Source organism: Terrapene carolina, unplaced genomic scaffold (genome assembly GCF_002925995.2).
Source record: "Terrapene carolina triunguis isolate 2854851 unplaced genomic scaffold, T_m_triunguis-2.0 Scaffold33715, whole genome shotgun sequence".
Lineage (NCBI taxonomy): Eukaryota > Metazoa > Chordata > Testudines > Emydidae > Terrapene > Terrapene triunguis.
The window spans coordinates 3106361-3133027 of record NW_020698066.1 but is presented as its reverse complement, the minus strand read 5'-3'; the positions used below and the strand labels follow the sequence as shown (position 1 = coordinate 3133027).

Below are 26667 nucleotides of genomic sequence, written 5' to 3'. Positions count from 1 at the left end.
CGTGAACAAAGTGAGCAGGATTTGACCCATTCACATCGGAGCGAGAACACATTGGAGGAAGCCAACAAACAGGACTTTGGAGCTGTGCTCCGGCTCCGCTTCAGCTCCAGGCAAAAACCTGCAGCTCCACTGCTCCAGAGCTGCTCCACGCTCCAGCTCCGGGCTCCGCTCCAAAGCCCTGCCAACAAAACTCAGAAAAACTGCTGATACAGCCTTTAAAATTGATATCTACTAATTAATGCAACTGTTCTAAAAAAAGGGATATCCCATCCATTCAGTAATATTTTCCAAAGAGGAGCCTCTTGGCCTTTATTTAGGGTTTTGCACGTCTCTTGCAGAGAATCTATGAGAGTTTGGGAAACGAATGAAACCACATTAATGGACTTGTTATCATAAGTATTTAGTACACTAATTTGGAAACCTCTCACTTCCTGTTTCATAGTGTTCCTGTTTAAAATTGTTTGAGCTGTGAAACTGGGTGCTAAACTGCAAAAAAAAAACCCAATGAAATCAGGACAGCAAGTCAGCAGGGCTGTCTAAATCAGTCTTAGCTAACAAGTCTTATTGGCTTTAGGGAAATTAGCGTGATAGTGTGTCTGAGGAAATTCTGCTTTCACTGCTAGATACCAACTCTGTCAGCTGACTCAAAGGGCTGGTCTACACTAGGGGAGGTGTTACCGAAATGTCGGGTCCGCCTAGCTGAGAGCCAACAACAGTCAGACAGGGATAAGGAAAAGGTTGCTTTATTCTGCAGAAGAAAGGAGAGCTTTGCACCTTGGTACAAAAACTCTGTCTTATACAAATTTCACAGATCTTTTTATACACACTCAGACAAAGACCCTTGCCGTGTTAACACTTGATTGGTGGTTGCCAGACCCCGTACTTCTGCTATCTGGTCAGTGAAAACCGGTTTGGAGCCAGTCTCCTCTGCCTCAAGGCAGGGGAGACAAGACAGTTCAAAAGTTCAGGCTAGCTGTGTACGTGAGGCGCCTGCTACCCCTAATGGCCGTTGGTAGCCATAACGGCTGCTAGATTGTTAAGGGGGGGGGGTCACTGCTGACTGTCACAGGGGGATCGATCTAAGATACGCAACTTCAGCTACGCTATTCGCTGAAGTCAAAGTATCTTAGTTCGACTTACCTGGCCGTCCTCACGGCGGCAAGTCGACCGCCGCGACTCCCCCGTCGACTCCACTTACTCCTCCTGCTGAGGTGGAGTACGGGCGTCGATTCGGGGATCGATTTATTGCGTCTAGACGAGATGCGATAAATCAATCCCCGATAGATCGATTACTACCCGCCAATCCGGCGGGTAGTGTAGACGTGGCCAAAGCATGTCAATGAACAGCAGCTCAGATGGAGCCAGTGGCCAAATGGATATGGTACAGCATTCAGTGGTCAACAACAACAGAAAGAGAGAGAGAAAGGGATTTTTTAAAAGAAGGGAGTGAGAGGAATGGACAAAGAAATTATATCCCCCCCACCCCGTTTCTGGTTACAACTAAATAACTGTGGTTTGCAACAAGTATTGTTCTCAGCTGCATTCCACCAGAAGAAGGAGAAGGGAAGAAAAAATATGAATACCTTGAGCCAAACCACATGTCTTAAATTTTTCTCTCAACACGACCCTATCCAAAACATACTACAGTGGAGAAACCAACAGACATATGGAAATAGCATAAGGAAGACAGAAAATAGCATTCACATTAGAAAAGACTGAAATCACAAATTGATTTACACTACTAAAATATGCCAAGCATGCTCCCCTTCCGTTTCATCTTCTCAGAAACCAGCAGCAACCTTTTGTTTAAAGATTCACGTCTTTTCAGAGCATGTATGATGAACTCTATAATCACTGCAACCCAAGGCCTTCCAGGGACAGGAAAAGGACAGTATTTTTTCCAAGCATTTGATAAGAATGAAATGAAAAAGACCTCACATTGTGATTAAATCATGTCTAAATTTTGAGCACTAAATAATAACAACCCCCTACAGTTCACAAAGTGCCAGTCATTGGGAAGGATCACCAAAACCTTTACAGATTGTAACATATAGGAGTGAAATCCTGGTCCCATAAGTTTCAATGGGGCTAGGATTTCATCTCAAGTACAGCACCACTAATCAATTAAATGCAGCCACAGAAGTGCAAGAATCACTCAGTGCCACCCAACTGAATTAAAGAGAGACCTAGAGGTAGGCCAATAGGCAGTGCTGCAGACCAGTTATGGCGGTGCATTGGCAAAGAGGTTTGGGGAAACGCGACTGACTAACCAACGGTATGAGCCCTATTTTTATACAGCTAAATCTTGAAGTCCTTATTCAAACAAAATTCCCATTGAGCCACAAGGAGTTTTGTTTGGAAAAGGACTGATAGGTAAAAATTGAGTAATTACCTCATGATTTAACCCATGCAATAAGTACTGAGATACTCTACAGAAACAGAATATTTCCTTTTCTTTCCCATTTCTAACCAAACGTCTATTTCTGTTCTCTGAAATACTTCCTAAGTTTAGTTCATTTGGGGGCAGGAACGGTCTTCTTCTGTGTTTGTACAGCACCTAGCGCAGTGGGGGCAGGGTCCACAACTGGGTTCCTTGGTGCTACACCAATACAAGTAATAATAATAATTGTGTACAATTTTCAGAAAACCCAATTATGCTTCAAGGACAAAAGAAATCACTTTCATGCTGACTGGTATAGATGTAAGAAAAATACATGGTATGTGTAAGATACATGCTTGCAATAGGTCAGATTCTGCATGATGAGTGGAATTTTGTTTTAGAAGAATTCAGGTGCAATGAAATGTCCAAAATCCTGGTCTGTAAGGCCTGAATATGTCAATGGGACTACTTGCCTTGTTGAATCCAGGTCTAAAAGAATAACTGTTGTACAGCATTAAATCCATATCTTTCTGCTAATGACCATATTGCAGCCCTCTACCACGCTCAGTATATATTATGTATATAATTGGTAAGGGGATTGCAGATGAGAGGTGTTATATAAATGTAAAAATAATATTACTCTTTCTAATTGGGACATATTGAATTAGGATGACTGCTATATAGGAGGGTGCCCTGGAGACTGATTTAGCCTAATGATAATGAAGAACAACTTCTGCTTAATCAGAACAGTATTAGCATATTCTGCGTAATAGGTATGCACCTGCAAAAACCTGGTCTGAAGCCTGGCTATACATTTGGGCCTAGCTACTTTATGTACATGGTATATTAAACATTAAGGCTGAGGTTTACAAAGCTGCCTTTGGGGACTTAGATGCACAACTCCCATTAAAAATAATGGGAATTAAGTGTCTAAATCCACTAGGAGGATTTGAAAATCTCAGCCTAAAGGCTTTTTTATGGTCATTAACCCAATATTAAGCAAATTAGAAAAAGCTGTAAACAATCTTTAAACACAGGGCTCCCAGACTGCTTGTATCATGAACATGGATAGTTTTTAAGCAAGATGGAACCATTAGAATTAGGCTCAGTAGCATCAGTGATAATTAAATACTCTGGATGGGATTTTCAAAAGCACGTAAGTGTTTTAGGAACACAAGTGCCTGCAACTTTCAATTGAAAGTATGCTCCTAGGTCACTTAAGTACTTTGAAAATCCTACCATCTATTTTCAAATACTGTACAATTAAAATTTCTTCCTGTTAAGGAGGGCTTCTCTGAAGATGCAAACTTTCAGGTTTTTGTTTACAATCTGTAAACAAAAAGGGGGCAGTAGTCCTCTCTCACCATCAAGGGCTGATATAAAATGAGTGAATTTACAGTCCTTGTATTGTATGCACATTGAAATAACTAGACATAAAAGATGGAGCTAAAGAAAAGGTGGTGGTCTTGTCTATTAATTTTATACCTTTTTGGTTATTGTCTTTGACCCCAAATTATTATTAAAACATTTACATATTTCAAAATGTCATATCTGATAAGATTTTGCTGAGGAAAAACCCCATTGGAGTTTCAAGGAAAATCTGAATCAGTTTAAAGCTGACATCAACCTCACAGTGAGAAGCCTAACTTAATGCTGGCGAAGGTATCACAGCAAGTCAAACCACAGAAACACTATGAAGTACTGCTGCTAGTGAATTCAAAGGAAGTCAGACTCGCTCATTTTTGTTGGCCAAACCCCCAAATTCCACTTGCCTAACTCCCCTAATGGATTCCATACTAATGGGACATGGGGACCTTTCTTTTCAGACTCAGTCACTTACTCTTGCATCTTTAAGCTTCCCATTAGACACTTCCACAATCCTGAGTGTTGTGTCCACCCTCACCTTCGCCCTTGTCACAAACTGGATGACCGATGAACTGTCCTGAGAATTAAAAACAAAAGTAGTTAAACAACCTTTTTCAATTTAATAACATTATATTCTATTCTTATGCTCCAGGGCAGCTAGATTGGCAATTGAGTGCTACACTGATTAATACTGCCTGAAATCACATGCACCTTGAGCTGGGGACATGGATGGACAAAGTACAGTGCATTATCTCAGACTGAAATTAAACCCATCCCACAAAACTTTGGACTTTTCTTTTTTTAATTTGGATTTGGGCTGTTTTTAAGGCTACCCCAACCTCACAACAGAAAAACACAGCACATTGCCAATCAACATAGACAAGCTAAATCTTAACCACAATGGTTCCCAAGTAGTTAAAAACAGATATTTGGAAGCTGGGATAGACTTATATATGGTATATGATAAAATTGTTTAATTATTTAAAATAATTCCAGACACAGCACACTGCATAAAGCTTAAGTATTTGATTTATATTTCCATTAGTAACAGTGACTTTGCCTTGTATTTTATACAGAACGTTTAAACACAAATTTTCCAACCAGTTGCCTTTTTAAACACATTGTTTACTCTTATACAGTAGATGTTTATGTAAGGTTGCTTTTGATTTAGGACTAGATTGCGGCATTACCGTGTTCTGAGGATAATGCACAGCCATCTTGCCCAGGTGGAAAACTAAGGGGCATCAGGCACCCACCCCCAATATAGGCAGCCCTCTCTGCTGGGGGGTGAGGAACCACTGCTCCACCTAAACCCCGCCCCCTTTCTGGCAAGTTGCTCCCAAGGATGTAGCCTCCGCCCTCCTCCCAAGCATCAGGGCTGTCCAAGTGTGAAGGGCTACTCTTAACTCCCTCCCTTCTCAGTTTGCACCCACATAAGGTAAGGGAAAAATCTGTCCCTTAGTGAATAAATAGAGTGGTGTATTCTCATAATTACAGCTCAAATGAGTTTAATGAACTCTTTACCACACTAGCATCAACATTGCAAGAATAAACTGGTGGTTGGGGACACGAGTATCCATTTAAATGTGAAGTTCACTATTCTATGTGGGTGACACCATGACAGATATGACAATTTCCTGCACTTTCTTGGACAATTTTTCTTGAATTAATGTGTATGTGTTATTGTGGGATTGTATGTAACTACTCTAGCAGACATGGATAATGTAAACCTTGGGACGCATTGGGAGCTTCAAAGGACTATACTGAACAACAGACCAGTCAAGAATAAATTTTTGGGACAAACAAACTTAACACGGGTTTCCTAGAAAATAGCTGGGAGGAGGGCAATGAAAATGACCCAGCTCCAGACCTATCCTTTAGAAACTAGGCTTTAAGGAGAAACCAGTTGTCTGGCTGATTACCTGTTCATGGTCTCTGCAAAAGCACAGACCCAAGCTAGATAAAACAGTGACTCACAGATTCATGGGTATGCTTGTTCTGAGCCATAGCTATTATGAACTTGTGACCACAGGGAAAAAACCTTCAGTGGGGTCTGAAGGACTGGTCCCCTGGCAGCCTTTGTTGGGGTGATCTTAGGTAAGCTTATTAGTATGCATGTAGATTTTTTTATTGTTTTTAATATTTTTTCTCTGTAATGCTTTTACCTTAAGAATGAATGTGCTTAGCTGTGTGGTAACTTAACTATGGCAATCAGGCTCTCTATAGCCTCTAAAGAAGAAAGGCAAAGCAGCCTGCTGAGACAGTCTGCATTCTGGGGGAATTCACAGTACAGGCAGGGAACTATGCAGAATGGGAAAAAACCCCTATCAGAAGGGAGACCCATGTCTCCATTCAAGAGAGGTGACAGCTGGGGAGTTGGAAGCCTGAGAATGGGTGCACTTGGGGATCATAGAGGAGGAAATACAGGTGCAGTTGCCCTGAACTGTGACAGATACGTGTGCAGAGGATCTGCACCGGACATCCCGTGGGCCTGGTGCAGACCTTCTGAACAGAGCTGAATTTGACAGTGTACACAAATGCATGTTTAGTGTACTCAGTTACCTGCTTGCACATGTGGGTGTATTGTATGTGAGCACAACTTAAACATTTGGCTCCATCTATGTACTCTTTCTTCAAACATGAACAAACAGCAGCATGCAAGGTGATTTCAGCTGGAAAGACCATGAAGACATCAACTGGTGTCTACCTAATCTTTAGGAAAAGACCTCTCCATTTTTGTTTTTAATCTAGTAGCTGTCACCAACAGATTTATCTAACAGATTTATTTTATTATCCTCCTACTCTGATTATCTTACAATATCATGATCTGACAGACCTTGCTGTACCTAAATTGTAAGCTAAAAGAATATCCAAAAAAAAAAGCTCATCTACAAAATAAGTGGAAACGCAGTAAATCTTCTTAAAATTTACAAATCCTGTTATTTCATTCATTGACACAACAGAACATTGCTTAGCCTCCTATCATGTTTCTCACCATGAATGTCATGTTTATTCTTATCTTGAGCCTTCTTATGATGGCTATGATGTTTTCTCTTTGTATAACAAATATTTGAAGTAACAGATTAAAAAAAATTATCAGGCTTCTACCCTTGTATCTCAATTACAAACAGATAAAGATAAATACACGGATCACAGTTTATGCACACTTACTCTGCTCATTATCTGAATGTTTTAAAAACCTCATAACTTTAACACTGCACATATGGCTGTTTTTGTTTGATTTTATTTCTAAATGTATTAATTTCTAAATGTAATTATTTCTTTTTCTTTTTTTAATGTACTTAAGAAAAGTCAGCAAAATCTAGGATTACACCTCCCGATCTACTGTTCACAAAGCTTAAAGTCTTATTTTATAATTGTTTATAACACACAGGTGATTTGATTTAAGGTCAGATCCTACAATATGATGAGCGCTTCCCATGAAGGGGTGAGCATCCTCAGCTCCCATTGAATTTAGTGGGAGTTGAGGCCTCAGAGCACCCTCCAGGATTGACATCTTTCAGTTACCTTCTTCTGGAACTTTCCAGCCACTGCCATCGCAGCTGAACTTTTACATTAAGTAATGTGTTTCCAAGTGTGCCAGAGTTCCCAAAATGAGTTAATTTCTAAATATCAGCATTTTGGCAATAATAATTGAAAATTTACAGTGATCCAGATTAAAAAAAAAAGTATAAAGGCCTTAAATAAGAGTTTCCAGGAACTATCCATGAATCCTGCGCATTCCCCCCTGACTCCACCTGCGCATATGCACACACATACATAGACCCCATTCTTCTGAAATGAGGGAAAGAGCTTTTTCAAGTATAAAAACTTCTCCACTGTCATTTGAATCCCAGCTCAGACTAAAAGGCTTCTCATATGCTTCTCTATGAAATTCTTATTCATTCACAGTATAGGATGACGTGTCCAGTAAAGCCATCTTATAGTGAGATATACAGCAATTAGAGTGGTTGAAAAGTGCCAGCTGTTTTTCATAGGATATTTAGAATAAAAACTACTTTTTTCTAAAATTCTTGCCATTTTTATTTATTTTTTCAATGAAAAATCAAAACCTGAAACAATTTAAGTTTTCAAAACTCACTTCAGTAAATAATTGTGGGCTTCAGTAAAAAGTACTGGTTTTTGAAAAACCAAAAACTGAACATTTTTACCAAAATCTGAAATTTTTAAAAACACAAATAATGTTCAAGTTATGGTTTCAACAAAAACAATTAGAAAATTTTGACCACAATGAAAATTTCAAATGGAAATTTTTATTGATGAACTTAAAACTTTTCAGTGAAAAAATTTAAACTAGTTGTACTAGACACAGACGGAGGCAATATTCAATGCTTCATGTATATTTCAATAGATACGTATATTTAAATTAGATTTAGCATATGAGCTAGAAAGAGGCAGAAGCACTTACCTTCTTTAATATCTCTGTATTAAGCAGCATGTAAACATCTATATTGCGGGATTCTGCTTTTGCTAGTGAGCTTAAGTTACAGCGTACAATTAAGCAGGATCTGCCTGGTTTTTCACAGTCCTAAGGGAAATAAGTAAAAGGCTGTAAGATGTATTAGGAAGGGAGGAAATCATTCATTTTACAACTAACTAGCAATACTAAACATTCCTACTGATTGAATGAAAACAGTCATTTGATGAATCAATAAAACTGATTGTACAACTCCCTTATACAAAACAGTGTCTGTTTTCAGAATCTGCAGAATCATAATCATTCCAGAACTTCATAAAAACGTGTCAGAGGAAATTCATCCCTGAACTGAGGTCAGTGCTCTTAAGCTGAAATTGAACACAGAATATGCATTGTACTGGGCCTCTCTATACAGGGATAAATTTCAGCCATGGCAAGTAAACCCTGCTATCTATTACTCCTGGTCAGAATACCTTCACTGAGATAAAAGGATTAGAGAAAAATGTATTGCAGAAAAACATTTTCAACAAGACTCTATGTATTTCTATTGTATATACATTACATTGCTCCAAGTCTAGCTGCAAATACGCTTTGAAGTTCTGCACTTAGCACTGATGCAAAGTGCAAAGAAAACAATGGAAAGACTCCCAATGACATCAATGGGCTTTGCATCAGCTCATTAGCTGGTTACATTGATTTTATATAATTTTTCACCCACTGCATTTCTTCGAACTGAATCAGTCTTTTTTCTTTTAGTATCAGGAGATATTATGCAACTTTTAATACTTGTGTTATTTTTTATTATCTGTACTTTGGTAGAATCAAAACTTTCAGTGAGGGAGTGAGATCTCTGAGGACTACCGCAACACAAATAAAATATAATTCTTATTTTGGATTACATGAAAGTTACTCTGAAAAGAAAAAATTAGTTGACTTCTTCACATTCCTCTTACAAACACATTTATAATATATGACCCTTTTAAATTTCAGTCATATATGGAATTTCTTACCAGTACTTTTCTGCCAGACTTGGTAAAAAAAGCAAAGATCGTATGAAAAATATTGTCATTTTCTTGAGGGATGACACATGGGTTAAGGTTTTTCTGAAAAGAGCAGTTTCCTTTCTCCTGAGCAACCTGAAAGCACAATGAAGATCATCAAGACATGTGAAGAGTCAATTTACAGCACTTACAACATTGCATAATATGTGTCTGTGAACCTTAGAACACTTCAAGAGCCAATTTGCACAGGGTTCACTGTTCTATAACAGCAATTCCTATCAGGTCTGACAAACTCACCACACCTAACACACCACTTTCAGGGTTCTTATCCATAAATAGTGTCTTGTACAGTATCAAATGAAAGCCAGTGATCCCATCCTGCTTGTTCTATCTCCGCTTTTTAAATTTCACACAGATAAAACATAGTGTGCACTTGGGAAAATCTGCCAGAGGAGAAGTAATCAAAAAGAGAAAAAGGAAAGATCTGGCATGATTGGGGCTTGATTGCGCCCAGAGATAACAGGGGTACGAAGTACACATTCATTTATATCTTATAAAGTGTGATCAAGTGTTTGCACATAGAAGTCACATAACAATGTAACTTGACATGGTTTGATATCCAAAGCAATATAAAAGTCCAATCCTGCCTTCTCTAAAATATCAGGAAAAGTGGGTGTCTACTTTAAACCCAGAAATTGCTATACTGGAACAGGCCAATGGATCCTCTCATTTGAAAGCCTGTATCAGACAGAGGCCAATACTAGATGCTTCATAATAAGGTGTAAAATCCCCATCCTTTTCCTAATTGTGCGATACATTTGTCTGGCATACTTTGCGAGCACTGGAGTGCACAGCAATTGCCATGTATTCAATCATATTCATTCTTTAGCGTGTGTTACATGCAGCTGGGAGGGGGTGTGGCAGTGCAGGCTGAGTAGCATGTTTTTGAGAACTGGTTTATCACGAGGTTGTGCAGAGCCACAGAACCAGTAGCAAAAACCTGCCAACAGGTACCTTATACTAAGCTACTCCAAATGGTTTCTTCCAATGATTGCTCTGTCCTGATTGCAGTTTGGCATGAGTCCTGCAAACCACTCTATGCCCTCATACAATGCCATACAACACAGGGGAGCTTCTCCCTCTGTTGCCTAACTCCCGCTTCCTCCCATCCTCCCTAAAGGGTCTAGAGGACCACTGTAAATCATAATGACCTTCAATACATTTGGGTGGCAGTGTTGAGAAAGGCAAGTACCTGTAACTTATAGGTAGGGCCCTACTAAATTCACGGTCCATTTTGGTCAATTTCACAGTCACAGGATTTTAAAAATTGTAAATTTCATGATTTCAGCTATTTAAATCTTCAATGTCACGGTGTTGTAATTGTAGGGGTCCTGACCCAAAGAGGAATTGTGGAGGGGTCACAAGGTTATTGTGGGGGGGTTGCGGTACTGCTAGCCTTACTTTTGCACTGCTGCTGGTGGTGGCTCTGCCTTCAGAGCTGGGCAGCTGGAGAGCGGTGGCTGCTGGCCAGGAGCCCAGCTCTGAAGGCAGAGCCACTGTCAGCAGTAGCGCAGAAGTAAGGATGGCACGGTATGGTATTGCCACCCTTACTTCTACGCTGCTGCGTGCAGAGATGGGCCCTCAGTCAGCAGCTGCCACTCTCCAGCCACCCAGCTCTAAAGGCAGCAGCGTAGAAATAGTGTGATATGGTATTGCATGATATGGTATTGCCACCTTTACTTTTGTGCTGCTGCTGGTGGGGCGCTGCCTTCAGAGCTGGGTGCCTGGCAAACTGCCGCCGCTCTCCGGATGCCCAGCTCTGAATGCAGCACAGAAGTATGGGTGGCCATACCATGACCCCCCTAAAATAACTTTGCGACCCCCCTGCAACTTCCTTTTGGGCCAGGGCCCCCAATTTGAGAAATGCTGGTCTCCCCCATGAAATCTGTATAGTACAGGGTAAAAGCACACAAAAGACCAGATTTCATGGGGGGGGGGAGACCCGATTTCATGGTCCATGATGCATTTTTCATGGCCGCGAATTTGGTAGGGCCCTACTTATAGGATATGTATTGATGTTTTTCATAGTTTCCATGAGCCAGAGTCTGCAGTACTTGTTGGGAAGGGGAGGTATGAAGAGGCTGGAGATTGGGGACCAATTTTATAAAGTGAACTAATGGGTTTATCATCTTTCTTCTGTTTCTCTCTAGAATACAGGGACTGTTTCGTAACGAGAAAGGGGCTGCAGGGAACAGGTAACTGCTGGTTGAGTCCAAGAACAGTCAAGTGATACCCTGGCTGCTCTCCTGACTGCCAGAGCCTTGCCACATTCAAAATCATCATTAAGGCCCCTGTGCCAAAAAACACATCTAAAATTTGTATCTGCACAGACCTTACATGCACTTTGGACAAGTTTAATTTTCAACTCAAAGATCTTTGAAAAATAGGCATCATTCTGAAGACAGAGAAAAAGCACAAGCTGACATATCCCATGCACACTATCAAAGGGCTCTTTGAACATTTTATTCTAAGTGAATTATTATAATCATAAATTCATAGAATGGTCTTATTTCTACAGAGACAAATTGTTCTTGAATATAAAACAATCCTGGCCATTTCAAATTCCTTCATGGCTATACACGGTTTCTTGCCCCAGGGTTTCTTACCCTGCAAGGTGAATTGCATGGCATAACACCGTGTTCCTGTAAAATTTTCTACAAGATGAAAATTTTAAAGGGATAGTGATGCATGTTCTCTCTATTTTTTATTTCAGCAGCTATATGTGATCGTCTACAGTGACGGACAAATGGAAGAATTATGAAACCTTCAATTTAGAACTGCACACATTCCTGCTACCCAGCAGTATTAGTTGTGATTGGAAAAAAAATTATCAAATTTTTTTTTTTTTTTTTGTGAAATGGAAATTTTCACAAAATTTCCAGCTCTGAGTTTTCAGTTTTAAACTGAATTTTTTGTGGGGGGGAAGAGTGTTGTTTTTCTAATTAAAACCTGAAAAAAATTGAAGAAAATTTTCAACAGCTAAAACTTATTTGCATCAAAAAATTTTAAGGGAAAAAGAAATGATTGTCCAACCAGCTCTACTTATCTGATTTACCACAATGGCCATTTCTTTCAAAATGAGACAGACACCAAGAACAAAGCAACATTTTCTCTAACAAGATCCAAAATCTTATGAGGTTTATTGCTGGACTATTCTGACAGAAGAGTGATAGCTAACCATTAGAAAAACATTTTCCTAAACTGCAAACTTGAACTTTGACTAATGCAATGTGTCTGTTATTCTTTCCCAATTTTATTTGCAAATGGACTTTTAAGTTTACTCAGCTATAAGGTGAAGGGTGAATAAACCAGAGTGATGAAAACTATTACAAATTTTGTTCATCTCTCACTGGCATTCTTCAATGCGCATGCATGCCTCTCCAAGATTTTCAAGAGTGAGTAGTGCCCAACTTAATACACATTAACGAGGCCTGATTTTCAAAGAGTGGGCACTCAACACTTTCTGAAAATCATCCCCTTTAAAGGATCTCAGCTTCTCAACTTGGGCACCCACAAACTGAAGCGTCCAAAATCACTAGGGGGTATGTGTGTATACATTGGGGGAGGGATAGCTCAGTGGTTTGAGCATTGGCCTGCTGAACCCAGGGTTCTGAGTTCAATCCTTGAGGGGGACACTTAGGGATCTGGGGCAAAATCAGTACTTGGTCCTGCTAGTGAAGGCAGGGGGCTGGACTTGATGACCTTTCAGGGCCCCTTCCAGCTCTATGAGATAGGTATATCTCCATATATTTATTTTTTGTACATATATTACTATATACATGGACATACTCATATATATGAATATGTATACAGGTGTGAACAAGTATATGACAAGAACTCTATCAGACTTTAAATAGTGCCAAGCATTATTCTGGTCCTCGATTGGAGCCTCAAGGCACTGCCACAATAGTTCTATTACTACTAATAATGAATAAGCAGCTAGAAAAGCCAAGTGTCCCTTATTCCAGCACTTCCATTTATAAATGGCATACATTGAATGACAGGTCAGTCTCTAGCTTTGTAAATTTATTAGAACTGGTTGCTCCATTAAAGAGCCCATAAACATGTTTGATAGACAACATTTAAATGACAGCTTTTTCGGTGGGTATTTCTGCCAGCATTTTGTTGTCAGCACAAACCACAAAGCTCCTCAGAGACAGGATGTAACCATGGAAGAAAAAATTTGGATTACTTCATTCTTCAAGAATGCTGTATTTGCAACAGAGGAAGAAATTCCCATAGGATTTCTTTAATAGTCTTTGCATACTTGAACAGTCTCATGGAGCAGGGGGCAAAGGCATAAAGTAGCAATGTATGTTAGTCATATCAAATTGCACCATCCTTAAAAAAAATAAAGTCACTTATGGGGTCAAACAGTTCTGGATGTAACTGCTCAGATACACTGCATATACACAACATATGCTTCAAAAATACGTAGGATATTTAATACCATTGTGTGGAACTGGTGCACTGATTTAATTTCTTAAATGGGGCTCATCCTTTCCAAGTTTTCCACACACGTTGGGGATTATGAAAGCGCTTGGAATGGTAGAAGATGGTACCAGTGAAATGTGAATGTTATTCCCCATCTAGCAAAGCAAGAATGGGTAACAGAGACAACGAAATTAGAGTTTGAACTGCTACTGCAGTCCAGACATTTTAAATAAGTAGCACCTATATCAGTGGGTCTCAAACTTTTTCACTGGTGACCCCTTTCACATCACAAGCCTCTGAGTGCGACCCTACCTATAAATTAAAAACACTTTTTTATATATTTAACACCATTATAAATGCTGGAGGTAAGAGGGGTTTGGGGTGGAGGTTGACAGCTTGCGACCCCCCACGTAATGACCTCACGACCCCCTGAGGGGTCCCGACCCCCAGTTTGAGAACTCCTGTCCTATATGAAGAGAGCCGGTTTCTAATCTGGGTCTAACCGAGGGTTTGACTAGGAGAAGTAAAATATGTGGCACCTCATCAGGCACCCCCCACCTCAGAGTACCCAAAACATCCACCTCTGCCTATCTGTGACTCCTCCCCCACCCCCCAGATGCAGTAATTCTTCCCCTCACCTGTTGTTGGCCTTGCCTAGATAAGGATTTTAAGGTGTGATGTTAGCATGTGTTAGCTAACACGTGCTAACTGACAATTTAAAAGTCCAGGCTGCACTGACTTTAATGCATGCTAAACTGGTCATTTTAAAGCTCGTATCCCTTCTAGACTTTAAGTTGGACAGTTTAGCATGCTTTAAAAGCCGTATGAGGTTTCACGTTATCAAGACCACCTTGCATGGGCTGGCACACTAGGAGGTGGAGGTGATGTGCAACTTTCCAAGGAGGGAGCTGGGGAGATCAACTTGGGACCACAGGTAGGGAAGCAGGAATGATGCTCTGGCTTGGGCGTGGGGGCTCAAGTGTATGCATATGGGGAAAGGCCCATGGGGGAATGGGACAGAGGAAAAAGGCTGCCACCATTTCCAACCCAACATAAGTCTGATCTCCCTGCTAGAAATAAGCAGCTCAGTACTAATACCACGCTTAGTGCACACATGTTACAAACGAAACCTGGCAAGCAAATACAGATCTCCAGCCCATTTTTTTATCCTGGGAACAGCCTTCAGTCCCTGTAAAGAAATTCATCATTATATCAAACCTAAGGGGTAAAGCAAAAATCCCAGGTCCCTTCCAGAAGCCTGATTCCCCTCTGACTTACACTGATGGCAAACAGAAGCAGCTTCATTGCGCTCAGGGTACGTCTATACTTACCCGCTGGTTCGGCGGCAAGCAATCGATCTTCTGGGACCGATTTATCACATCTTGTCTAGACGCGATATATCGATCCTGGAAGTGCTCGCCGTCGACGCCGGTAATCCTGCTCCGTGAGAGGAGTAGGCGGAGTCGACGGGGGAGCCTGCCTGCCGCGTGTGGACCCGCGGTAAGTACCTTTAAGTTCGAACTAAGATACTTCGACTTCAGCTACGTTATTCATGTAGCTGAAGTTGCGTATCTTAGTTCGAACTAGCGGCTTAGTGTGGACCAGCCCTCAAAGATAAAAAGGAGAATCGGGCCTTGAATGTCTATGATGGAACCAAATCCACATTTGAGTGATTGTGGGGGAATATAGTTCAGCAAGTTCAGGGCAACATCAAGAGTCATAACATTTTCTGAATGACAAATTATAAAGGTTCGGAAAACACACTTGTGGTCTGAACATAGGTCAGTTGTTTCACAAAATTGTTAATACTGTTCATTCCTAAAATGGATGCTTTCCTCATAAGTCCCAGGGTATCCTGGCTCCAGTGACTATGGCCAAACCTTCCCTCTTGAAATTGCTGCCAGATAGCTTCTATGTATCTTTATTTTTTACCATTTTAAGTGACTTTATGTATGCGTGCGTAACAAATGGTTGAAGTCTGCAAATTAAATAAGAAATAACAGATCCCCTTTCATTTGTCTGAAATGTAAAGCAGAATTTGTATATGTTAGTATCGGGGAAAATTGTTTCGTGGAAGTGACCCAACTCATTCATAATTGGTGTTAATTTTATATAGACAAACTGATATGAGTAGTTAATTGAAAAAGTCATACATGTTCAGATCTAAAGAGTATAAAAAAATTCCAGGCCAGGTCAGGCTATATATAGTAGAAAAATAAGCTATGTAAGCATGTTATCTTAGCACTTGTTGTACTTGCCAAAAATGTTTAATATTCATAGATAATGAAATATGTTTGAATCAGAACAGTCTGTTGATTCTGGCAATAAATTAAGAACCTCTGAAACAACAGAAAAGGATAAAAAAATTAACCCTGGAAGAATTCAACCAACACAATAACAGCAATGTTGCTAAAGACAAAGGGGTAATTTAAGAACTCAAACATTGTCCTTAAATAGTGATTAAAAGTTGCAAAGTTAAATTACTATATGGAGATTCTACAAACACACAATGAATTCTGATAGTAAAATTCTATTGTAGGTTTGTGTACTACTTATTCAGCTAATAGTTAAAGGGCCAAATCCACAGATGGCATAAACTGGCACTGAATTCAATGGAGTTATGCTGATCTACATCAGCTGGCTCAAACTGCATGCAAATAAACCTTTCTGACCACCAGTCAGAGAGATGAATCCTTAAGACTCATCCATTCCACCACACATCGCCAAAAGTAATGTGGCCCAATCCTCAGCTTAAGTCAATGGAGCTTCATCAAATTATATTACCTGGCCATTATTTTTATGGTCTAACTATTGAAGTGTGTATAACAGGTTATAAGATTTGAAATAAGAGCCAATGTAGTCTATTATTACATTCCACTGATATACCTTGCCCCTTCTCCCCGACCCCACACAATGAAATGTTCCTGCAGTTTTAGTCACTTTACTGGTTAATAACTGGCTAAACAAATGGATACTGGCAATCAACCTCCTTTAACCATACCACAATCACCCTTCTTTTTGAGGTAAATCCACCCATCTTCTGTTCTAGGGTTCCAGGAAGTGGGAAGAGGAAGAAAGACTGACAGAGGATCCTGTTCATCCTCTGTAAACGTTAGAACTAGATCTGAGCAAAACTTTTCAGGCCATGGGTGTGTGTGTGTGTGTGTCCCCATCCCCCAATGACTATTAAAGTATTTTATGCAAAGCAGAACAGCTTCAACAGGAAAGACTGAGACCCACCACAGACTACCTTATAGCACAGGGGTTGGGGCTCTCTCCTACAATGTGGGAGACCCACGTTCAAATCCCTTCCCCACATTAGGCAGAAGGAGAACTGAACCCACATCTCCCACATCCCAGGGGAGTGCCCTAACCAATGCGCTACTACTGGAAGGTGGGCATCACCACCTGCTCCTCAAGATGTTTTGTGAATACAACCCTTCATTTCCTCTTATGTCAACAAGTGTCCTGACACTAAATGGGTTGATGAACAAAATGTTTCGTTTGACCCAAAAGTGAAGTGCTGTTGACATTTTTGGTTCACTGAAATTTTTCAGAGGTATCAGAGGTTCAAGCTGAACCTACTTTTTCTTCCCTGAACTGACAGCAAACCTAAAAACCAGTCATTTGCCCAGCCCTAATTAGAACAGACGTAGTTGGTGGTGCGTAAAACGTGCTAAGAGGTGGGCCTTGCTATCACATTGGTCTTGTGGGTTAAGAAGCAAGTCCAGCCATCCCCAGCTAACTAATGGGCATGTTACTGTCAAGCAGCAAGTGCTTGCTTGGGACACGTTCGCTCCTGCTCAGAGAGGCAATTAAGTGCACACCTGGACTTCTGTTCCCTCAACCCACTTTGAGGAATCCTGTAGCAGCTGAGGCACTGGGCAGCTTTTCTGCTGCCTCTCACTGCTCTGGCCAGGGCAGGATTTGGCCCTGACATTTGCTTGCAAATACTAAGCAGCCACCCACAGCAGTATTTAATCCAAGAACTGGCGCCACATGTCTAATTCAGCAAGAATAGCAAAAATATTCAGATTTAAAGTCCGTGACTCTCACAAGAGAAAGGTTCCCTACTGAGACAGAGGGCACCATTACATAAACAGAGAGAAGAAACAGCAAGCATTAGTTTGATTTATTTTTAATGCTCACACGAAGTTTAGGCCTACAACTGAGCAATGCCATACATGGCAACCAAAAGGACAGTTTACACCTAACATTCACATGCTGTATATATACACACGAGTCTTTAGCCGCTGAAATCCAGGAGGAAAGCACTGACATTTACGTTCTTCCTTCCTCTTATGTCCTGTAAGAAGCTCAATCACGATATCATGTTGAACAAAGTTTAAGGTATATTTCTTTTAGAGAGCTTCTTCTATAACCTGCAAGCTAGGAGCTGACCCTTCTTTGATACCCTCCCCTTCATCCCAGCTCCTACCCAACTCGAATCAATCCCTTTCCTAGATGGCATAAAAGCCCATGGTGTTTTTTAAACCTGCTGTGTTAATGTTATTACTTGGCTGGGTGATCAGCAAAAGGCTCTGAAAACAAAGCAGAAAAATTGGTTTCCTTATGGAGTCTGAAAAGGTCACTTCTAGGGCACATTCAGAACTCTCAATCTGCCAGGGTTTAGAGCACCTCACAATGTTTCCAAGCACCACCGGGCAACTTTTAGCAGTGCTGTGAAAGGAGAGATCAATATCTGATAAACTGGAGGAACTTTGCAAGAACCAAGAGAGTCTCTATTGTACAGCTTTCCTGATTTCAGAGCAGCTGAACCAAATGTTGCTGAGTTATATTTAAACAGGTGTTTGTTTTTCCCTGAAAGACCTAGAAAACTACCAATAGCATTTTCATGCAACAAAGAGATGAGACAGGCCTCCATGGTAAGGACTCTATTTAGGCTACAGGACAGAGGGTAAGACCCTGTAGTTCTCCCCTGGCTCTCTAGCTTTCGGACCAAGCGGCATAGTCTATGGTGCCTACTATCACCATACAGAGCTTCTTTATGTCCTGGCTTGGACTCAGAATTCATGGAATTAATAACTCACTACGCTATCTTTCTGCCTAGATTAAACAAAAAACTGATCCTTCTTAACCTGCAATGTTTTTAAATTCTTATTTCTTGCTGTCAGAAAGAGAGAGAGAACCCCCTAAAACTTCCACCTTATACGTCAGGATTGTTCAACACTACCTGATAATGGTTTCATTTTATGGACTCAGGAACATTCTCACAAGGTTGGATTTCAACAATTAGGACAGCCATCTAACATGACCCTCTTGTTCCTATTCAGGCATAGGCGTTTAACCCTATCCAGCCAAACAAGGAGGAACTTTATTTACACAATCACAATCATCTTATGATCCACTTCCCTACTTTTAGTTGCAGAACGTACATCCGTCCCAAATCTCGTCAAACTAGATGCTACTATAGCAAATTATTTACAATCAAAAGGCTGACTCATAAATCAAAACTTACAGGAAACTTTTATGTTAAAATAATTAATCATTCATTTCAAGTTTTCTTCCCTACTATTTTTGGCATGTTAAAGCTCCACCAATGGGAGAATGGGGAAAAGGATATTATTCTCACACTCCCTGAAACAAACAAAAAATGCTGACTCTGTCCTCCTGTGATTCAGTAATTCTTCAGGGGTGAATTCCCTGGCCAGGAAGCTTACAAAAAGTCTATTGTACGTTCTTCACCAGGCCTCAGTAAAACTCCTGATTGCCATGATATATTCACAGCCTTCTGTTTCCTTCATGCATCCGAGAAAGGCTGGTGCATACATCTAGCTCAATTGATAAGACTTCTTGCTTCCTTCTGAGTGAAATCTAAATCCACACATAGGAAGAAGCAAATCAGCTCCCTTTACCAAGGCTCTGGGATTCCATATATTTCTACAGCCATGAAGGTGCCGTTCTCTCCAGAGAGAAAACAGCCACAGTGTAACTGACCCAAGGTGTTAATCAGAATACCAAACGACCTCAATATCTTCAGGTCATGAGTAAAGTCTGTTGAAAAAATTGTAGTGATTGACAAATGTCACTTCTTTTTCTGTCTATAAACTGACCAATAGCAGTTTGAAGGTTTGTTGTGAATATTCACTACTCACAATTTGAACTTTGGTGATGTGTTTTGATTGAATACATAGGTCCAGTTCCTTGCTTGGATAAGCATGACTCACTGTAATCAGTCTTTTTGGTGTAAGTACTTATATTTATAAATTCAAAATGTATTTTCCACACAAAAATTCTTTAGCCAATATTCACTTAAAATGTGCTGCCTCCACAAATATTCTGTCAGCACTCTCATTCACTAGAGTGTTTGGACAAAATGAACAACAAGAGTAGGAAATGCATTCAAAGGGATTTCATTTAAAAATTAAAACTAATAGTCATGGAGAACTTTTTAAAGCAAACATCCATCTCCACTCTCTAATGAAAGCACTACCGAGCACTGTATGCAAGAGTTGTTTTCTGCATTAGTACATGCAAATCTGACCAACATTGTATGGTGGTAAACAACTATTCAGATTCTCCCAGTAAACCAAAATGTCAAGAAATATTTCTGGACAAATGCACCATGAAACCAGCGATAGTTCTACCTGAGTTAAATCAATGATATTTTCATCCTATGAACAGACTATCTAAACTCCCTCATAGATTTCCACCACTATTTCAACAACCACCACCCAGCCATCAAATTCTCTGTACAACTCTCCCACACCAGCATCAACTTCCTAGACACCACAATCAGCTTTACAATGGAACCTTACAGACAACTATCTGCAAGAAACCCATGAATCATCACATCTACCTTCACAGATCCAGTAATCACCTCAAACACTCCAAGAAATCTGTTATCTACATCCAGGCACTCAGATATCACAGAAGATGCTCCAAGGCGAAAGTTCAGAATACACATTTTAGCACACTTAAAACTGCCTTCACCAAACAAGGGCACTCCACCAGAGAAGTAGATCTCATCAGGGAATGGGCCACCCAAATACCCTGAGAGAACCTGCTTCAATACTGACACATGCTTCTGCTCTTCATGCTGATGGTAGGAACACACTCCTAGGAGATCTTTGAGAGTTACCTTTGGGGATCCTCCTCCCTAGCACATAAGGGCCAGGCTCAGAGGAAGACATAATATGCCTGTCTTGTGGGATGACTATAAAAGCAGCATACACTCACAGAACCCCTCCTGGCCGGTCTAGAACAGGCTATACAGGGCAGGCATGCTATACTCCTCCACTAGATTAAAGGATACCGAGGCAAAGGGAGATTCAAAAGATGATGTGGGGTGGCTCCAGAAAGGAAAAGATTTCCAACTGCCTTCTGTCTCCAAAAAAAATTAAATTAGGCAAGAGGGTCAACAAACTATTGTCCAATATACTCCCTTGAGTGAATAACCTCTTCCATTATGGACATAGACCCCTGTGATTTTGAGGAACCAGAGAGGAAGGACAAATGCCAAACACATGTGCATGTGCAGCAGTCATTGCAATAAGCTAGCTGCTGAAGAGATGATCAGCACAATGGACCAAATTAATCCTTGGTGTAACTCTGGAATTTCCATATACAAATCTCATCTCAGTGGTGGCCAGTAGCTTCAGAGTAAATAGCTGTCATGATGACAATGAGCTACCCAGAGTATTATCAGTGACATTTATGTACTGGCATTCTCTCGCTGTGTGCATATAGTCAGAGCCAAGTCTTGAAACTTTGAAGAAAAGAAACTAAACAAATCTTCAATTGGCTGCCAACAAACAAGAGGTTTTCTGCATGGGGATCATATGAGAGAGTTCTGTTACTCTATGAAGGTGTGGTGTCCAGTAACATATCCTAACAGTCTATTCATATTCCTCATGCAGCTTTCAGATATGCACAACCACTTTAAGTTAAGATGCTCTAATATTCTCCTATCACTTGAGATTTTGAACATCTGCAGTGAGGTCGCCAAACCTTAGATCCTTGACACAGAATGGGAGCAAGTCCAAGATCAACACCAGAGACCATGACTATGTTTAAGTTTCTAGAATTCTAAAATTTCTTTTCACAGGGTAAATGAAGAAAAGTCTGAACCTGCTTTGGACCCTTCATAGGATGAGTGAATAAATTTAACTCCTCCCTTTCGAGTGTTCTGGGCCTTGCCTGACTTATGCCTTGATAAATGCAAGGAAGCAAGCAATATACTGTACAAATAGGGATTTTAAAAAGTAACCTGGCATCAACCAGCAAAGACGTGTGACCCTGGGATTTATTCCACTTGAGTTTTTGTGTTTCACTCTTCTCATGAAGAGAGTAATGCTGAAATGAACATTTTTGTTGCTAAATTAATATGCTATCTTGGAATACAATATCTGTTTGTTTCCCTTTTGCTATTTATTAATTTCTTCCCAATTAATTTGTTCTATTTTTTTAACCCTAAATACATCCATTTTCTTCTAATGGTATGATACAGATTTCACCTAATCACAGAACACCAAAAACTTCTGTGAAATGAAGTTGCAACCATGGGGAAACCCCTCAAAGGTTTTTTGTAATTTTGCTTTTTGTTCTTTTAATCAGTATGGGCTTTTTATCGGTTCCTGTTGAAGGGCAAAGGGAACTGCATATCAGAAAGGAATAAGGAACTCGAGAGGAAGAACAATCTTGCAGTTAAACCACTGGACCAAGACTCAGGAGAACTGGGTTCGGTTCATTTGGGTAAATCATTTAATCTCTCTGTATCTCAGTTCCTTCTTTGCATACTGGGGATCATAGTCATTTCTTTTCCTCACCCTTTGTCTTGTCTATTTAGATTACAAGCTCTTTGGGCAGGGACTGTCTCTTACTATATGCATGTTTAACACCTAGCTGGGCCTCAATCTGAGTAATAACAATAATAGTACTTTTCATCGTCATAATTTTAGTCCAACCAAACAGGCTCTTTAAATACATGATTTTGTTGGCCTGCATGTTGCTCATAACAGTTAGCTCTTCCCAGAAATCCAAAAACATACACACAGCTCACTCCAGTTTAAAACAATTCTGCTTTGATTCTAGGAATCACTTGAATGGAGACTGAAAAATCTGGCAATCCTACAAAGCATGGTCCCTCTGGATGAAGGTTCTGCCTGCACCAGATCTGGCTTCCAGTTTAAACAGACAAACTCATTTTCCAACTGTTAGTCTCTTGACTTTCATAAGCATACATACTTTCCCTAAAAATAAAATAAATATGAAACGAGCAATGTGATCCAACTACATAGAGCCGCCTGATCAGAGTAATCCAGGACTGTTAATTTAACAATAGCTTCAGGAAATCCCATGATTAATTTGGTACAGATGCCCATGTGACAATCCATACAGATGGAGGCTTGTTGGTTGACAAGTCAAACTAGCTCTCTATTCCACTCCTACAAATTTGTTGGAAGCTCTTTATTACTTCAGTTTAAAACCAAAAGCCACGCGTTTATTAAGCAATGTTTTCTTTTGTAGGAAAGTATCTAAGCTAGTGGCTATAGCTGGGGCCTGGGAGTCAAAATTCCAGAGTTCTGTTAACTCTAACCCTAATCTGCATGATTTGGGACAAGCTATTCTCTATCTGTGTGTAGCCACCTGTATGATACATACACACTCTCGCAGGGGAGTTGAGACACTTAATGTTTGTAAGTTATTTTGAGCTCTTTGAAAGCCAGGTGCTACATAAGTACAAAGTATTATTAAATATGTTTTCTATTTATCTACCTTAGGGCTGATACTACCATCCATCACTGTAGTATCTGAGCACCTTCGACACAAAGTCAATAGCAAGAATAATGTCCCAAATGGACTTCATGGGAATCTTTGGCACGTCTCCCTTTTTGGGGTAAAAACTCTGCTCAGTTAGAATTCAAGGCTTTGATATTTTACATTTAGTATAATTCTAATTTTGGTTTTGGCTTTATTGTTTAGGTTGATTTATTTCAGACTGATTGATTGGGGTTTTAGGAGTAGGAATATTGTGAGTTCCATTCTAGTGGTGGTAAAGCCTTTTGGAAGAGGAAGGTTTTTCAGAATTTCCTAAAGATGGACAGACTCTGGAATTGTCTTATTGTATTCATCTTAGTCTTTTTGTGCAGTCAGGCAATACAATATAAGCTGCATAAATGTTTGCCTAAGATGAATTCTCCTGCAACCCATTCATTAGTGAATCTCTGTCTGGGGTTATATAGTAGTCTCAAACAAACTATGCAAAAGTCTATTTGTTCTATCAGCAATAATCCTCCAGCTTGGTGACCACATGGGAGAGCAGACACAGTTTCCTAACAAACATTTGACTTCTGCACAAATGCTTCTTCACTGTGCGGAAGACTTGGCTTATGACCTTTGGACAACCTTTTGTTATGGTAACTGGAAATCAAGATATATTTAGCACAGTCTGGTGTGGGGAAATTAACATCTCTAAAATGGACAGACTAGTTATGATGACCAACCGATCTGCCTCTTCAAGAAACACAAGAACAGTATCAGAGGGGTAGCCGTGTTAGTCTGGATCTGTAAAAAGCAACAGAGAGTCCTGTGGCACCTTTAAGACTAACTAGGGTTACCATACGTCCGGGTTTCCCCGGACATGTCTGGCTTTTGGGTCTTTAAATAGCCGTCTGGGGGAAATCCCGGACATTTTTAGCTTTTTACAAATTCCCCCCGGACGGCTATTTAAAGATCCAAAAGCGGCTGACAGGGCACCCGCGCCGGCGGAAAGCGGTACTGGGAGCAGCATGGAGCGGCCGCGAGAGGTGGGTGCGGGCGACCCGGCTCCCCCTGCCTGAGGCTCCCCTCGCCCGCCGGGGGGCGCGGGCTCCTCCTCTGCAGCACTGCCCGCCGCGGGGCTGGGGCTCTCCCGGGGCTCTGCCCTGCATACACCCAACACCCCCGGGGCTGCTCCTGCCTCCCTGGACTGGCCCCAGATCCCCTCTCCCGGGGGACTGGGGTCCTGCTCCGGCGTGCGCCCCTCTGCCTCCTCCGCGGGGCAGGCAGCCCGCCCCAGAGGGTTGAGGCCATGCCACCCCTTCCCAAGCTTCCCCCCTCCAGCAGCCCCCTGCCGGGCCTGTTCAGCCCTCGGCCCCCACCGGGTCCTGCCCTGCCTCATGCAACCCGCCCCTACCGTGCGGCGGCCCGGCCCGGGAGGACTGGGGGAGCCGCAGCAAAGCCTCGCCCGGAGAGGGTGCAGGAGACGAGCCTGGCTCTCAGCCCAGGCTTCGGCATCAGCCTGCAGCCGGGAGCGGAGCGACCCCCCGCCGGCTCCGCTCAGCCCAGCCCCGCTCTTAAAGTGACAGGGACCCCACCGCGGCTTGGCCCGGCCTGGGGCACATGGGGGTGTCACCTCACCCCCCGCCTGGGGGGCCCGGCGAGGGGGGTGCTCGGCACCATAGCAGCGCAGAGGGGAGGCCAGCGATGCACCTTACTCTCTCCTGCACTGCCAGCCACGGTCTTGCCTCCTTTCCCCAGCTCTGTGAGGCACTGTACACCTCAGAGCAGCAAATGGTAACAGATTCTGCTGTCTCCAAGCAGAGTCTAGCCCTGAGTGTTTATTTCCGCAGCAGTGAGTTTTCAGTTCGGTGCATTCACTCCTGATCTCCCTGGTAAAGTGTAACAAAAGTCCTTGGCATTCATTTTCTCAGTGTTTCTGGGAATACCCTTTTCAGTTTCATAGATTGATCTGGGATCTTTCTTTTGCTGTTTCCGGAGAGAACTGTTGACAGCAGGGAGATACGTCCCTGACTAGAGGGCAGGAAGCAAATTTGACTAGACCAGTTGTGACTTCCTTTTATCTGTTACTATAAAATGTATTACACACAAATAGATTGCTAATGAACTTCCACCTTTGGGTTTCTGGAAAACAACTCACTCTAATACTTGGAAGTTGCAGGGACCTTTGGTCTTAAAAAATGAAACATCAGACTCATTAATTTGGGGGAAGTGCAGTGGTCCATTTATGAAATTTCTTAAAAACATGATTCAAAAAATCCTTCTGAGACTGTATTTTAATGCTGATATCCCAATAGCCTTACTATAGAAATAGAAAGTAAAACAAAGACATTCTTGATCCAGGTCAATTAGAGCAGTGGTTGTCAATGTTTCCAGACTACTGTACCTCCTTCAGGAGGCTGATTTGTCTTGAGTACCCCTCACTTAAAAACTACTTGCTTACAAAATCAGACATAAAAATACAAGTATCACAGCACAGTATTACTGAAAAATTGCTTATTTTCTCATTTTTACCATATAAATTATCAAATAAATCACGACTCCCAGATTGAGAAACACTGGTATAGTATATAGAGCAGTATAAACAAGTCACTGTCTACGATGATGGTTGCATATGCTTCGATAATTAGTTTGGCAAGGCCTTCTATATCAAAGTTACACACATTTTTACACAATATCAGGCAAACCAGCTTGGATCTCTCACTATTCATGTCTCTGTACTAATTGTGCTCTGCATCATTTCACAAAAAAGTTATTTAACTGAGCTTGAAATTTGTCATTATACTGAGATTTCTAAAAATACCCTTCTAGAAAAACTTCCATTTGGCTTCCCAGTAAACAAAAGGACTTTATATAGCTTGTTTGTTTGAACTTCGAGGCCATACAGTCCCTGAAATGACACTGCCTTGGTTAGTGTTGTGCCCCATTTCTCACAGTACTCATGATGGGTTGGATTGTCACAGCCCAGCTCAGCCACACAAGGGAGTAAATATTATCTTTTCCAAGTAGACCCCGCTGATATGGGGATGCCCCTTTAAAGGAAGGCCCCGGGACAGGTATGGACAGGGGAGTCCCTCCAGTGGAAGGAGAGGTGAGTGTCAGAGGTAGGGTTACCATACGTCCGGATTTTTCCAGACATGTCCGGCTTTTTGGTTCTCAAAATCCCTGTCCGGGAGGAATTTCCAAAAAGCCGAACATGTCCGGGAAAATAGGGTGGCATGGTAAGGGGACCGCCTCCTCCCCGGGCT

At 41.2% G+C, this 26667-nt stretch overlaps 1 protein-coding gene across 1 annotated transcript in view; it reads right to left on the bottom strand.

Annotated features, from left to right (window-relative positions):
* Nucleotides 1–26667, bottom strand: part of LOC113409497 (integrin alpha-9-like) — a 296697-nt gene that overhangs the window by 26918 nt on the left and 243112 nt on the right. Inside the window, exons 24-26 of the mRNA XM_026663483.1 lie at nucleotides 9194–9319; nucleotides 8175–8294; nucleotides 4221–4322 (exon numbers count right to left, since the gene is read on the bottom strand). Of these exons, the coding sequence (XP_026519268.1) occupies nucleotides 4221–4322; nucleotides 8175–8294; nucleotides 9194–9319 (348 nt within the window). The remainder of the gene's footprint in view (nucleotides 1–4220; nucleotides 4323–8174; nucleotides 8295–9193; nucleotides 9320–26667) is intronic.